The 15,894-nt window shown below is 39.1% G+C and overlaps 2 protein-coding genes across 2 annotated transcripts in view; one reads left to right on the forward strand and one right to left on the reverse strand.

Annotated features, from left to right (window-relative positions):
- ANKAR (ankyrin and armadillo repeat containing) overlaps window positions 1-15,894 on the forward strand; it is a 73,140-nt gene that overhangs the window by 29,931 nt on the left and 27,315 nt on the right. The window contains exons 8-10 of the mRNA XM_007965617.3: window positions 2,035-2,236; window positions 3,937-4,145; window positions 8,063-8,167. Coding sequence (XP_007963808.3) covers window positions 2,035-2,236; window positions 3,937-4,145; window positions 8,063-8,167 — 516 coding nt within the window. The remainder of the gene's footprint in view (window positions 1-2,034; window positions 2,237-3,936; window positions 4,146-8,062; window positions 8,168-15,894) is intronic.
- Window positions 4,598-15,894, reverse strand: part of OSGEPL1 (O-sialoglycoprotein endopeptidase like 1) — a 54,514-nt gene continuing 43,217 nt past the window's right edge. Inside the window, exon 11 of the mRNA XM_073019873.1 lies at window positions 4,598-5,245. The gene's annotated coding sequence lies outside the window, so the exon portion shown is untranslated. The remainder of the gene's footprint in view (window positions 5,246-15,894) is intronic.

Genomic DNA, 15,894 nt, shown 5'->3' on the forward strand with positions numbered 1-15,894 from the left:
AGGGCAGAACAAGATGGGGATAGCAGTTGGGAGATGATTATGGCTTGGATTAGGATGGTGGTGGTGGTAGAGATGGGTTCTAGAGATTTTTAGACTTGGTGATGGGCTGGTTATGGAGAAGGAAATAAGAGAGAGGTGCCAAAGAGTCTTCCAGGTTTGTGGTCTGTACAAATGGCTGGATCATCATATCTCTCACTGATTTAGGAAGCAATAAAAGAGAACCAGGTTTGGAGGGAAGGATAGTAGTTCAATTTTGAATATATTAAGTTTGAGGGGATGTGTGAAGATGCTTTACGAGATGTTGAAGATATAGATCTGCAAATCAGAAGAAATCAGATCTAGAGACATAATCCTTGGAGTCAAGTTGTATATGGTAAGCAAAGCCACTAAGAAAACAGCCCAAGATTGAGCCTTAAAGTTCATTTGGATAGTAGGACAATGAGACGGTTCCAAAGGAGACTGCCAAGGAGTAACCAGTAAAATTGGACAAAAATTGGGAGTGTGATATCACAAAAGCCAAGAGAAGAAATTATTTTAAATAGGAAGAAGTGGTCAATGGTGTAAAATACTATTGAGAAATAAGTAAGATAAGAATTGAAAAATGACAGTTGGACTCTAGTGAGAATTCATTCACTATCATGAGAACAGCGTGGGGGAACTGCCCTCATGATCCAGTTACCTCTCTCCCTCGACATGTGGGGATTACAATTCGAGATGAGATTTGGGTGGGGACACAGAGCCAAACCATATCACATGGTAAAGGTATGAATTGCTTTTATGCTTTGGGAGAATAATTTGGCAATATCTATTACCAATAATAATGATACTGTTGATGATTATACAGTTTAACCCAGCAACTCCCATTTTTGGGATTTTTTTTTTTTTTTTTGAGATGAAGTCTTGCTCTGTTGCCTAGGCTGGAGTGCAATGGCATGATCTCTGCTCACTACAACCTCTGCCTCCCAAGCTCAAGCGATTATCCTGCCTCAGCCTTCCAAGTAACTAGGACTAGGAGGCACACGCCACCATGCCCAGTTAAATTTTTTTTTTGTATTTTTTTTTTTTTTTTTTTGAGACGGAGTCTTGCTCTGTATCCCGGGCTGGACTGCAGTGGCCGGATCTCAGCTCACTGCAAGCTCCGCCTCCCGGGTTTACGCCATTCTCCTGCCTCAGCCTCCGGAGTAGCTGGGACTACAGGCGCCCGCCACCTCGCCCGGCTAGTTTTTTGTATTTTTAGTAGAGACGGGGTTTCACCGTGTTAGCCAGGATGGTCTCGATCTCCTGACCTCGTGATCCGCCCGTCTCGGCCTCCCAAAGTGCTGGGATTACAGGCTTGAGCCACCGCGCCCGGCTTTTTTTTGTATTTTTAGTAGACCCCGGTTTCACCATGTTGGCCAGGCTGGTCTCAAACTCCTGACCTCAGGTGATCCACCCACCTCAGCTTTCCAAAGTGCTGGGATTACAGGCAAGAGCCACTGCACCTGGCCCATTTTTGGGAATCTACCCAAATAATAAATATCTGTGTGCACTGGAAAAAAATAGAAGAAAAATGCCCATTGGATTTAGTGACATAGAGGCCTTTGTGAACATATATATATATATATATATGAATTTCAAAGGCTTTTATCTTCAACTAAAAACCATGAGTAAAATGGAAAATAAACAAGAAATAATTTACCATAACTATTTTACACATTTACTTAAATTTTCAAATATTTAACATTTTATTTTATTGTATTCAAATATTTAATATTTTAAATGTTACTCATTTTTCTTTGCTTATAAAGAAATATGGATTTTAAAAAATTTTTGTTTTTTGTTTTTTGTTTCTAAGTATGGATTTTTAGTGGTCGGGATTTTTAATCCCAAGTTAAATAAAGGAATATAGGGTTGTCTAAACTTTTTTTAGTACTTACTTTGGAGATTTTATACCATATAATACTAAGCTCTGTGGATAGATATCAATGAGGCATTTAGGTTTTTTTTAGGAATGTTAGTGCTCTGATCACTGAAGTAATTGTCCATCCATTCTAGGTCCAACACCTCTACACCTTGCCGCACAGGCTTGCTCATTAGAAACAACAGTCTGTCTACTGTGTTCCAAAGCTGATTACACGCTTTCTGAAAAAAGAGGCTGGATGCCAATTCACTTTGCCGCTTTCTATGACAACGTTTGCATCATTATTGCTCTCTGTAGGAAGGATCCTAGTTTGCTAGAAGCTGAGGCAACAGCTGAGTAAGTCATTAAGCATTTATATCAGGTTGAGGTTGATGTCTAGGCAATAATAAAAATACAAGAAGAAAGAAAATTAAATAGAATATAAATTTCTGCTTTTCATGGTTTGCCGCACACACTGCCATTAAAAGGCGATAGGCATGGGTGATTTGAAAGGTATGTGAGGTTTACTTTGCTGTCCTTTCTACTCACTGTCTCCTTCTACCATTTATCATTAGAATTTATAAAGACAAGCGCTTCTATTAACCTATGCATGTTTTCTGGAAGAATAAAGACTAATCCCTGGGGAGTTTTTCCTAACCTTGTTCCAGTAATATGGTTCTACAGATTAATTTTTCATGTTGAATTCTTTGCTTAGTGCCCTGGAAGAAGCCTGAGATTAGGGAGGAGAGAGTTGCTCTAAACTGGATCCTACACAACCAGGAGGCAGCCCTAGGACTTCGGATCAAAGGGGACAGGCTTTGGATTACAGGAGAAATATTTAGTGGTATCTGGAAGAGAAATACATTAAAAAGAATAAAATAACTTTGAAATTAAAAAATCCCAACACTCTTTTGTTTTGCAGTTTAGCTGCGGATCAGCATTTAGGGTAAAGGTGTAACTTCTCCTGAAGGTACATTCTTGGCTGGAAATCTAAAGACCAGGTCATTACTTTGGATCTCTGAGCCTGATTTAGGTATAGTTTCATTCAGGTTTTTCTAGGTCTTCGAGTAACCTTTCCACTATTATTCAGTGGGTTAGGGCTAGTATAACAGCTTGACAGTATAAGAGACATCAGCTTCCTTTTGTTGCTCTGAACATGTGGAAGCCACCAGAGGAAGCTGGTGTCCCTCAGATGGCAACTCCTTTCACCATCATGTCTGGCCATGAGAAGAAAGAAGAGGCCAGGTGCCGTGGCTCATGCCTGTAATTCCAGCACTTTGGGAGGCCAAGGCAGGCAGATCACTTGAGGTCAGGAGTTTGAGTCCAGTCTGGGCAAAACCCCGTGTCTACTAAAAATACAAAAATTAACCGGGTATGGTGGTCCATGCCTGTAATCCTAGCTACTCCGGAGGCTGAGGCATGAGAATCACTTGAACCGGAGAGGCAGAGGCTGCAGTGAGCTGATGTTGCACCACTGCGCTACAGCCTGGGCAACATAGTGAGACTCTATCTCAACAACAACAAAAAAGAAGCAGCAGCATCTGGGAAATGTAGTATTGCACTGGTTAGCCAAACAAAGTGTTTTCACTATATAAAAATCAGATAATGAATTTTCAAGCAAAACTGTTAGTTTCTGCCACAATGAGGAAGCTGGGATTTGAAAACTGGACATGAAGCAATGGGTGTAATTAATTCCTGAGCCTCAGTTACATCATTTGTAAAATGGGCTGATGATATTTGCCTTGCTTTTTCCTTCACTTACGGAGTAGCTGTAAGGCTTAAATAGGACAGTGTGTTGTAAGAACTTTGTGCCTTATCATCCTCTAAACAAATTATAAGGCATGATAATTAAGTTGGGGAGGTGGGTAGGGACCCATAGTAAGGATGGCATGGCAAGGGAGACAAATCGATTCACATGTAGAATACAGAAAATGAGAATTCCTAAGAACAGAAGGTGGTGGTGTAAGTCAGACTGCCTCCAATTGCAGCTTGAATAGTTTTACAAAAAGTAAATTTGACACTCTGTGTGTTTAATTGTTATGTTTCTTAATTTTTAGAAATCAGTGCACTCCACTGTTACTTGCTGCCACTTCAGGAGCACTGGACACTATTCAGTACCTGTTTTCTATCGGTGCTAACTGGAGAAAAACAGATACTAAAGGAAATAATATAATCCATTTATCAGTGTTAACCTTTCATACAGAGGTTCTCAAATATATAATAAAATTAAATATTCCTGAACTCCCAGTGTGGAAGACTTTGGTAGGTGAGTATAGAGTATAATCTCTTTATAAATACATGTTCTGATTATTATTCAGTTTAATTATTGATACTCTGAGAGAAAACAAAATAATATGTGCATTATATTTTAAATATTTAAAAATCATGAAATAAACATTTTATTAAGACCAGAAATAAAAATACAAATAATAAAGAGCTGCATTTTTGTGTATGCAAACGTAGTTTTGTTTCCAAGTTAAAATCAAAGATGTGTGACCCAAACAGACTATATTTTACACAATTATATTTATTTTTATTTTCCAGCTTTCTCCAGAAGTTCAAACATCTTCTTCATAAAAAAAAAAAAAAGGAAAGAGGAAATTTTAAGTGAAAAATATTCCCTCCAACTTATTCCTTGCCTCCTAATTTTAGAGACAAATTTGGCAAAATCTTTTGTTATATTTTGACGAATGTTTTGTGAAAAATTCTGCTGGAGATTTTGTTTTCGTTTTTTTTTTTTTTTTTTTTTCAAATTTGCATTCAGTCTAGCCAAAATAAGGGTAAGGGTCACTAGGTCAATTATATGGACTTATCTAATTTTACTCCCTTTCAAGACCCCCACTAAAATTACATGGAGATTAAGCAATACTAATAATACCACCAGCAGCAGACAAGCATTCAAGCAAAAACAAGAAAGGATGCAACAGCAATAAAATATTGGAAGATGGAAACAGATAGGCAAGACTTAGGACTTAGCCAGCCAGAGAAGATCATTCCAAGCCAACAGTGGGAAAGCTGAGAACCTCTTGGACTCACACCATAAATCCTCAAAAGGCTTGAGAACTGGCAGTGCCCATTAGGAGTGCTCTCCTCAGAGCCTAACTAGGAAAGACCTAAAGATGCCAAGGCTAGAATTCTCCCTAAGAAATAGAAAGGAGAGGGACCCGGGAAACTGGGAACCTTACTCAAGCATAAAGCATAGGGAATTTCAAGGAAGACAGCAAGGGGAGGTTCCAGAATGGAACTGTGCATCCAGTCTAGAGGAAAAAGATGGGAGAAATTATCAGTAGGTATAAGGAAAACTAAGCAGATGAAATACGGCAGTCTCCCCTTCTCAGCAGTTTTTCTTTCTGTGGTTTCAGTTACCTGCAGTATAGGACAATAAGATATTTTGAGAGAGAGAGATAGAGCACATTCACATAACTTCGGTTATTGTATATTGTTGTAATCTATTATTAGTTACCGTTAAGCTATTACTGTGCCTACATACTTTATTATAGATATGTATGTTCAGACAGTCTGGTTTGACTTACGGTTTTTGACTTTATAATTGTGCAAAAGTGATACACATTCAAAAGAAACTGTACTTGCAGTCCTCATATAACCATTCTGTTTTTCACTTTTAGTACAGTATTCAATAAATTACTGGAGTTATTAAACACTGTATTATAAAATAGGCTTTGTGTTAGATCATTTTGCCAAGTTGTAGGCTAATGTAAGTATTCCAAGCACATTTAAGTTAAGCTAGGCTAAACTATGCTGTTTGGCAGATTAGGTTTATAAATGCTTTTCAATTTACAATATTTTCAACTTACAATGAGTTTATCAGGACATAACCACATCATAAGTTGAGAAGCATCTGTCTGGGAAAAAACATAGTATATACAGGGTTCAGTACTATCCTCAGTTTCAGGCATCCACTGGGGGTTTTAGAATGTATCCTCTGCAGATAAGGGGTGACTATTGTAAACTAAGGAAATTATTAGGCCGAGGCAGGTGGATCACGAGGTCAAGAGATAGAGACCATCCTGGCCAACATGGTGAAAACCTGTCTCTGCTAAAAATACAAAAATTAGCTGGGTGTGGTGGCACACGCCTGTAGTCCTAGCTCCTCGGGAGGCTGAGGCAGGAGAATCACTTGAACCTGGGAGGCAAAGGTTGCAGTGAACCGAGACTGTGCCACTACAGTCCATCCTAGTGACAGAGTGAGACTTCGTCTCAAAATAAAATAAATAAATAAGAATATTATTACCTGTTTAAAAAAAAAAGAGACACAACCATAGTACATTACAGTGCTCAGCTGTGAATAATAATTGTATAGACATCATGTAAGCACTTAACATTGATTTAACTAAAAGCTATAAATATGGAGAAAGGGAGGAGGAAAGGGCAATGTTGAAAGAGTTAATTTCCCATTTTTCATAACATGAAGTCAATGAAGTCTAAATCAATGTAGCAAAACACAGCAATGTGTATAAATATGTAGAAATAAGGAGATTTATAAATCATAGAGGGTTATAGGGAAGAGTCTAAACCGATTGTATATGGAGTGATGAACACAGAAAAGTTGGGAGGGTGGGGCCAGGAACCACTAAGTTTTGTTATAGGCCATTTAGTAACATTTAACTCTGAATCATGCACATGCATCACTTTGATAAAAATAAAAAACTAAAGCCAAAAAAGAGAAATTAATTGGAGAATGAGAACTGATTTTTTTCCAACAACTCATTTTAGGATGGGATAAAATATGTTAAGATTTTCAACCCCATTCTACTGATTCAAGAAGTCTGGCTCAATACCTGACGTTGGAATTTACTAGGTACTGGGAACATATCCCAAATACTGGATATGAGCCCCAAGAGATATTGGAAAGTGTTTTCAATGTTTATTTGTGTGCATTTGTATCATTTTGTAGTCTTGTTAGGAGGAAGTGAGAGGATCATCCTGTTACTTTTACTAGACTAAATCATTGTAAAAACCTACCTTAACAGTAGGAAGCTCTGCCCCCTAACAGGAATGGCTTAAAAGCACATAAAAATTCACCAGGGCTGCTGCTTCCTACAGCCATTGTGGGGGAAGTCCTGACAATGACACAAACAGAACAAACAACAGTGAGCATCTGGCCACTGTTGTTTTGCCTTGGGCCGTGCAATAGCTCTCCCTCCTCACACTACCCATTTTCACTATGTGTAAAAGAAAAATCAGTTTATTAGACGTCTCAGGATGAGTTCTTGGAGTAGAAGCTGAATTTTAAAAGAGAATGCCATGGAATGGTAGAGCTAAGCTAGATTTAGGACAGATTTGGTAATAGAGTGGCTGGCTAAAGATATGAGGAAAAGATAGTCTGTGTGTTTTTTCCTAGCACAATAGACATGTATATTTGTAATATCTTCTGTCTGTAGTACAAGTTCATCCAAGATTTTATTTAAAGTATCTTTTTTATACTCAGGAAATGTATAAAGCCTCATACCTAATTTAATGGATATTAAATTTTTATTGACAATACTGTGGATTACTTTGCTATTCTTGAAAACCCACATTCAAATTTTATTTAACAACTAATTTTAGCCAAGAGAGATGTATTATTTTCCAAGGGAATTTGAAGTATGTGACCACCCAATCTAAGTCACTCAGACCAAAGATTAAAAATTTCCGCCAGGCATATAGCTCATGCCTGTAATCCTAGCACTTTGGGAGGCCAAGGCAAGTGGATTGCTTGAACCCAAGAGTTTGAGACCAGCCTAGGCCACATGGCAAAATGCTGTCTCTGCAAAAAATACAAAAATTAGCTGGGTGTGGTGATGCACGCCTGTAGTCTCAGCTACTAGGGAGGCTGAGATGGTAGATCACCTGAGCCCAGGGAGATTCAGGCTGCAGTGAGCTGTGATCATGCCATTGCACTCCAGCCTGGGCAACAAACTGAGACCCCATCTGAAAAAAAGAAATTTAAGGATTTTTTCACTTATTATATAGACTATAAACCTCAAAGATCATGGGCTGATGGAATTTGTCACTACTTCACAGGGAGCTGTGCATAGAGGGGAATTTAATGCATGCAGTTGGTGGTAATAGTGGTGACCTCAACCCTTGGTTTTACTTAGCTGGCACAAAAAACAGAATCAAGCATTTCATTGCCTCTTGTATAAATTACAGCTGTGTTTTTCTGTTCAACACTTTAAACAGAAATGTTACAGTCTGAAAGCTATAAACGAAGGATGATGGCTGTCATGTCCTTGGAAGTAATTTGCTTAGCAAATGATCAATACTGGAGATGTATTTTGGATGCAGGTGATGCAAACTCTATTAACTATCTTTTTTAATGCTATTTTATGTAGAGCTATATTTTATTCATCAGTCATTTTTAAATATATTTTTGATTGTAAAGGAAAAATTTTAGTAGATTTTAAGTTTCTTTTGCTAAGATCACTTCATTTACCTGTCAACCATATATTTTATTTTCCACATGGAAGCTGCACAGGATCAAAAAACTATATCAATTCTATTTGTCTAAAAGCTCAAAAAATTAAAAACTGATGTTAAGTATTAATTTAACTTTTAAATTACTTTACCACACTCCTTTTATATTTACTTTCATTTAAAAATTATTCCTATTCTATACTTTGCACAATTTACTTTTGAAATTAAAAATAGCAGATTTAGTGTCAGGTCTGCTGTGTAACTAGCTCTGCATTTAGAACTTAAGAATTTGCTTAACCTCTCTTAGTTTAGTTTACTCACTAATAAAATGGCTCTACTGGGGTCCGTTCCAAGATGGCCGAATAGGAACAGCTCTGGTCTGCAGCTCCCAGCGTGACTGGCACAGAAGACAGGTGATTTCTGCATTTCCAGCTGAGGTACCTGGTTCATCCCACTGGGACTGGTTGGACAGTGGGTGCCACCCATGGAGGGCGAGCCAAAGCAGGGCAGACATCGCCTCACCCGGGAAGCACAAGAGGTTGGGGGATTTCCCTTTCCTAGCCAAGGGAAGCTGTGACAGACTGTACCTGAAAAGATGGGGCACTCGCGCCCAAATACTGTGCTTTTCCAATGATCGTAGCAAACAGCACACCAGGAGATTATATCCCACAACTGGCTTGGCAGGTCCCACACCCACGGAGCCTTGATCACTGCTAGTGCAGCAGTCTGAGATGGACCTGCAAGGCAGCAGCCTGGCAGGGGGAGGGGCATCCACCATTGCTGAGGCTTTAGTAGGTAAACAAAGCAGCCGGGAAGCTCGAACTGGGCAGAGCCCACTGCAGCTCACCAAGGCCTGCTGCCTCTGTAGACCCCACCTCTGGGGGCAGGGCATAGCTAAACAAAAGGCAGCAGAAACTTCTGCAGACTTAAATGTCCCTGTCTGACAGCTCTGAAGAGAGCAGTGGTTCTCCCAGAATGGTGTTTGAACTCTGAGAATGGACAGATTGCCACCTCAAGTGGGTCCCTGACCCCCTTGTAGCCTAACTGAGAGACACCTCCCAGTAGGGGCCGACTGACACCTCATACAGGCAGGTGCCCCTCAGGGATGAAGCTTCCAGAGGAATGATCAGGCAGCAATGTTTGCTGTTCTGCAATTTTTGCTGTTCTGCAGCCACTGCTAGTGATATCCAGGCAAACAGGGTCGGGAGTGGACCTCCAGCAAACTCCAACAGACCTGCAGCTCAGGGACCTGACTGTTAGAAGGAAAACTAACAAACAGAAAGGAATAGCATCAACATCAACAAAAAGGACATCTACACCAAAACCCTATCTATAGGTCACCAACATCAAAGACCAAAGGTAGATAAAACCACAAAGATGGGGAGAAACCAGAACAGAAAAGCTTAAAATTCTAAAAACCAGAGTGCCTCTTCTCCTGCAAATGATTACAGATCCTCACTGGCAACGGAACAGAGCTGGACAGAGAATGACTTTGATCAGTTGACAGAAGTAGGCTTCAGAAGGTTGGTAATAACAAACTTCTCTGAGCTAAAGGAGGAGGTTCAAACCCATCGCAGGGAAGGTAAAAGCCTTGAAAAAAGATTAAATGAATGGCTAACTAGAATAAACAGTGTAGAGAAGACCTTAAATGACCTGATGGAGCTGAAAACCATGGCACAAGAAATACATGACACATGCACAAGCTTCAATAACTGATTCGATCAAGTGGAAAAAAGGGCATCAGTGACTGAAGATCAAATTAATGAAATAAAGCAAGAAGAGAAGTTTAAAGAAAAAAGAGTGAAGAGAAACAAACAAAGCCTCCAAGAAATATGGGACTATGTGAAAAGACCAAATCGATGTCTGATTGGTGTACCTGAAAGTGAAGAGGAGAATGGAACCAAGTTGGAAAACACTCTTCAGGATATTATCCAGGAGAACTTCCCCAACTTAGCAAGGAAGGCCAACTTTCAATTCAGGAAATACAGAGAACACCACAAAGATACTCCTTGAAAAGACCACCCCAAGACACATAATTGTCAGATTCACCAAGGTTGAAATGAAGGAAAAAATGTTAAGGGCAGCTACACAGAAAGGTCAGGTTACCCACAAAGGGAAGACCATCAGACTAATAGTGGATCTCTCGGCAGAAACTCTACAAGCCAGAAGAGAGTGGGGGCCAATATTGAACATTCTTAAAGAAAAGAATTTTCAACCCAGAAATTCATATCCAGCCAAACTAAGCTTCATAAGTGAAGGAGAAATAAAATCCTTTACAGACAAGCAAATGCTGAGAGATTTTGTCACCACCAGGCCTGCCTTACAAGAGCTCCTGAAGGAAGTACTAAATATGGAAAGGAACACCCAGTACCAGCCAATGCAAAAACATGCCAAATTGTGAAGACTATTGATGCTAGGAGGAAACTGCATCAACTAACAGGCAAAATAACCAGCTACCATCATAATGACAGGATAAAATTCACACATAACAATATTAACTTTAAATGTAAATGGGCTAAATGCCCCAATTAAAAGACAAAGACTGGCAAATTGGATAAAGAGTCAAGACCCATCCATGTGCTGTATTCAGGAGACCCATCTCATGTGCAGAGACACACATAGGCTCAAAATAAAGGGATGGAGGAAGATCTACCAAGCAAATGGAAAGCAAAATAAAGCAGGGGTTGCAATTCTAGTCTCTGATGAAACAGACTTTAAACCAACGAAGATCAAAAGAGGCAAAGAAGGCCATTACATAATGGTAAAGGGATCAATTCAACAAGAAGAGCTAACTGTTCTAAATATATATGCACCCGTATACAGGAGCACCCAGATTCATAAAGCAAGTCCTTAGAGGCCTACAAAGAGACTTAGATTCCCACACAATAATAATGGGAGAATTTAACACCACACTGTCAATATTAGACAGATCAACGACACAGAAGGTTAACAAGGATATCGAGGACTTGAACTCAGCTCTGCACCAAGTGGACCTAATAGACATCTACAGAACTCTCCACCCCAAAGCAACAGAATATACATTCTTCTCAGCACCACACTGCACTTGTTCCAAAATTGACCACATAGTTGGAAGTAAAGCACTCCTCAGCAAATATAAAAGAACAGAAATCACAACAAACTGTCTCTCAGACCACAGTGCAATCAAACTAGAACTCAGGATTAAGAAACTCACTCAAAACGCACAACTACATGGAAACTGACCAACCTGCTCCTGAATGACTACTGGGTAAATAACAAAATGAAGGCAGAAATAAAGATGTTCTTTGAAACCAATGAGAACAAAGACACAATATACCAGAATCTCTGGGACAGATTTAAAGCAGTGTGTAGAGGGAAATTTATAGTACCAAATGCCTACAAGAGAAAGCAGGAATTGGTCGGGCGCGGTGGCTCACGCCTATAATTCCAGCACTTTGGGAGGCTGAGGTGGGCAGATCGCAGCCATCCTGGCTAACATGGTGAAACCCCATCTCTACTGAAAATACAAAAAAAATTAGCCAGACTTGGTGGTGGGCACCTATAATCCCAGCTACTTGGGAGGCTGAGACAGGACAATGACCTGAACCCCAGAGGTGGTGCTTGCAGTGAGCTGAGATCGCACCACTGCACTCCAGCCTGGGCTACAGAGCGAGACTCCATCTCAAAAAAAAAAAAAAAAAAAAAAAAAGGGAAAGCAGGAAAGATCTAAAATCGACACCTAACACCATCAAGTTGATGGGTGCTGACGAGTTGATGGGTGCAGCACAGCAACATGGCACAAGTATACATATGTAACAAACCTGCACATTATGCACATGTACCCTAGAACTTAAAGTATAATAATAATAAATAATAAAAAATAAAAAAATAAAATAAAATAAAACAAAACAAAAAAGAACTAGAGGAGCAAGAGCAAATAAATTCAAAAGCTAGCAGAAGGCAAGAAATAACGAAGATCAGAGCAGAACTGAAGGAGATAGAGACACCAAAAACCCTTCAAAAATTCAGTGAATCCAAGGAACTTGTTTGTTGAAAAGGTCAACAAAACTGATAGACCGCTAGCAAGACTAGTAAAGAAGAAAAGAGAGAAGAATCACATAGATGGAATAAAAAATGATAAAGGGGATATCACCACCAACCCCACAGAAATACAGACTACCATCAGAGAATACTATAAACACCTCTACACAAATAAACTAGAAAATCTAGAAGAATGGATAAATTCCTGGACACATACACCCTCCCAAGACTAAACCAGAAATAAGTTGAATCTCTGAATAGACCAATAACAGGCTCTGAAATTGAGGGAATAATTAATAGCCTACCAACCAAAAAAAGTCAAGGACCAGACGGATTCATAGCCGAATTCTACCAGAGATACAAAGAGGAGCTGGTTCCATTCCTTCTGAAACTATTCCAATCAACAGAAAAAGAGAGAATCCTCCCTAACTCGTTTTATGAAGCCAGCATCATCCTGATACCAAAGCCTGGCAGAGACACAACAAAAAAAGAGAATTTTAGATCACTATCCCTGATGAACATCAATGTGAAAATCATCAGTAAAATACTGGCAAACTGAATCCAGCAGCACATCAAAAAGCTTATCCACCATGATCAAGTCAGCTTCATCCCTGGGATGCAAGGCTGGTTCAACATCTATAAATCAATAAATGTAATCCATCACATAAAATGACAAGAAACTATGTGATTATGTCAATAGATGCAGAAAAGGCCTTTGACAAAATTCAGCAGCCCTTAATGCTAAAAACTCTCAATAAACTAGATATTGATGAAATGTATCTGAAAATAATAAGAGCTATTTACGACAAACCCACAACCAATATCATACTGAATTGGCAAAAACTGGAAGCATTCCCTTTGAAAACTGGCACAAGACAGGAATGCCCTCTCTCACCACTCCTATTCAACATAGTGTTGGAAGTTCTGGCCAGGGCAATTAGGCAAGAGAAACAAATAAAGGATATTCAATTAGGAAAAGAGGAAGTCGAATTGTCCCTGTTTGCAGCTGACATGATTGTAGATTTAGAAAACCCCATCATCTCAGCCCAAAATCTCCTTAAGCTGATAAGCAACTTTAGCAAAGTCTCAGGATACAAAATCAATGTGCAAAAATCACAAGCATTCTTGTACATCAATAACAGACAGAGAGCCAAATCATGAGTGAACTCTCATTCACAATTGCTACAAAGAGAATAAAATACCTAGGAAACCAACTTACAAGGGATGTGAAGGACCTCTTTAAGGAGAACTTCAAACCACTGCTCAATGAAATAAAAGAGGACACAAACAAATGGAAGAACATTCCATGCTCATGGATAGGAAATCCATGATTTCCTGAAATATTGTGAAAATGGCCATTATTGCCCAAGGTAATTTATAGATTCAATGCCATCCCCATCAAGCTACCAGTGACTTTCTTCACAGAATTGGAAAAAAAATGACTTTAAAGTTCACATGGAACCACAAAAGAGCCTGCATTGCCAAGACAATCCTAAGCAAAAAGAACAAAGCTGGAGGCATCACACTACCTGACTTCAAACTATACTACAAAGCTACAGTAACCAAAACAGCAGGATACTGTTACCAAAACAGAGGTATAGACCAATGGAACAGAACGGAGGCCTCAGAAATATCACCACATATCTACAACCATCTGATCTTTGACAAACCTGACAGATACAAGAAATGGGGAAAGGATTTCCTATTTAATAAATGGTGCTGGGAAAACTGGCTAGCCATATGTAGAAACCTGAAACTGGATCCCTTCCTTACACCTTATACAAAAATTAATTCAAGATGGATTAAAGACTTAAATGTTAGACCTAAAACCATAAAAATCCTTGATGAAAACCTAGGCAATACCATTCAGGACACAGGCATGGACAAGGACTTCATGACTAAAACACCAAAAGCAATGGCAACAAAAGCCAGAATAGACAAATGGGATCTAATTAAACTAAAGAACTTCTGCACAGCAAAAGAAACTACCATCAGATTGAACAGGCAACCTACAGAATGGGAGAAAATTTTTGCAATCTACCCATCAGACAAAGGGCTAATATCCAGAATCTACAGATAACGTAAACAAATTTGTAAGAAAAAAAAAACAAATAACCCTATCAAAAAGTGGGCAAAGGATATGAACAGACACTTCTCAAAGAAGATATTTATGCAGCCAACAGACACATGAAAAAATGCTCATCATCACTGGTCATCAGAGAAATGCAAATCAAAACCACAATGAGATACCATCTTACATCTGTTAGAATGGCAATCATTAAAAAGTCAGGAAACAACAGATGCTGGAGAAGATGTGGAGAAATAGTAACGCTTTTACACTATTGGTTGAAGTGTAAACTAGTTCAACCATTGTGGAAGACAGTGTGGCGTTTCCTCAAGGATCTAGAACTAGAAATACCATTTGACCCAGCAATTCCATTACTGGGTATATACCCAAAGCATTATAAATCATGCTACTATAAAGACACATGCACACATAGGTTTATTGTGGCACTATTCACAGTAGCAAAAACTTGGAACCAACCCAAATGTTCATCAGTGATAGACTGGATTAAGAAAATGTGGCACATATACACCATGGAATACTATGCAGCCATAAAAAAGGATGAGTTCATGTCCTTTGCAGGGACATGGATGAAACTGGAAGCCATCATTCTGAGCAAACTATCACAAGGACAGGAAACCAAACACCACATGTTCTTACTCATAGGTGGGAATTGAACAATGAAAACAGTTGGACATAGGGTGGGAAACATCACACACCAGGGCCTGTCGAGGGATGGGGGTCAGGGGGAGGGACAGCATTAGGGGAAATACCTAACATACATGAGGAGTTAATGGGTGCAGCAAACAAACATAGCACATGTGTACCTATATAACAAGCCTGCACGTTGTGGACATGTATCCTAGAACTTAAAGTATAATAAAAAAATAAATAAAATGGCTCTACCCCATAGGATTGTTTTGAGAGTAGCGCTGTCCAGAATAGCTTTCTGAAATGTTGAAATTGTTCGGCCGGGCATGGTGGCCCGTGCCTGTAATCCCAGCACTTTGGGACGCCAAGGCAGGAGGATAGCTTGAGCCCAGGAGTTTGAGACCAGTCTGGGCAACATAGTGAGACCCTGTCTTTGTCTTTGTGTCTATCTGTATCTCCATCTATCTATCTATCTTATCTATCTGTCTACATACACACACACACACACAAAGAAAAATGTTCTATTTGAAAATGTCCAATATGGTAGCCACTACCGTAATGTGGTTATTGAACACACATGAGATGCTCCATAAATATTAAATGAATAAATTAAAATTTGATTGATCACAGATAGTCCCCTAATATGTTCCTGAAAATCTGTACAAAAAGCTCTATATCCAAAAGGTGAACTATAGACTTAAAGAAGTGATGAGGGATGTTTCATTTCAGGTAGCTAAATAAATACGGTCTTTATTATATCTATTATATTTTCTATCATTTTGTGTGTGTCCTATAAGGTGCTTTCTGCTTATCATTGAATTGATGTAAGTATAACAGGCATCAAACTGAAGCCAGATTTTCT

The sequence above is a fragment of the Chlorocebus sabaeus genome, chromosome 10, assembly GCF_047675955.1.
Source record: "Chlorocebus sabaeus isolate Y175 chromosome 10, mChlSab1.0.hap1, whole genome shotgun sequence".
Classification (NCBI taxonomy): Eukaryota; Metazoa; Chordata; class Mammalia; order Primates; family Cercopithecidae; genus Chlorocebus; species Chlorocebus sabaeus.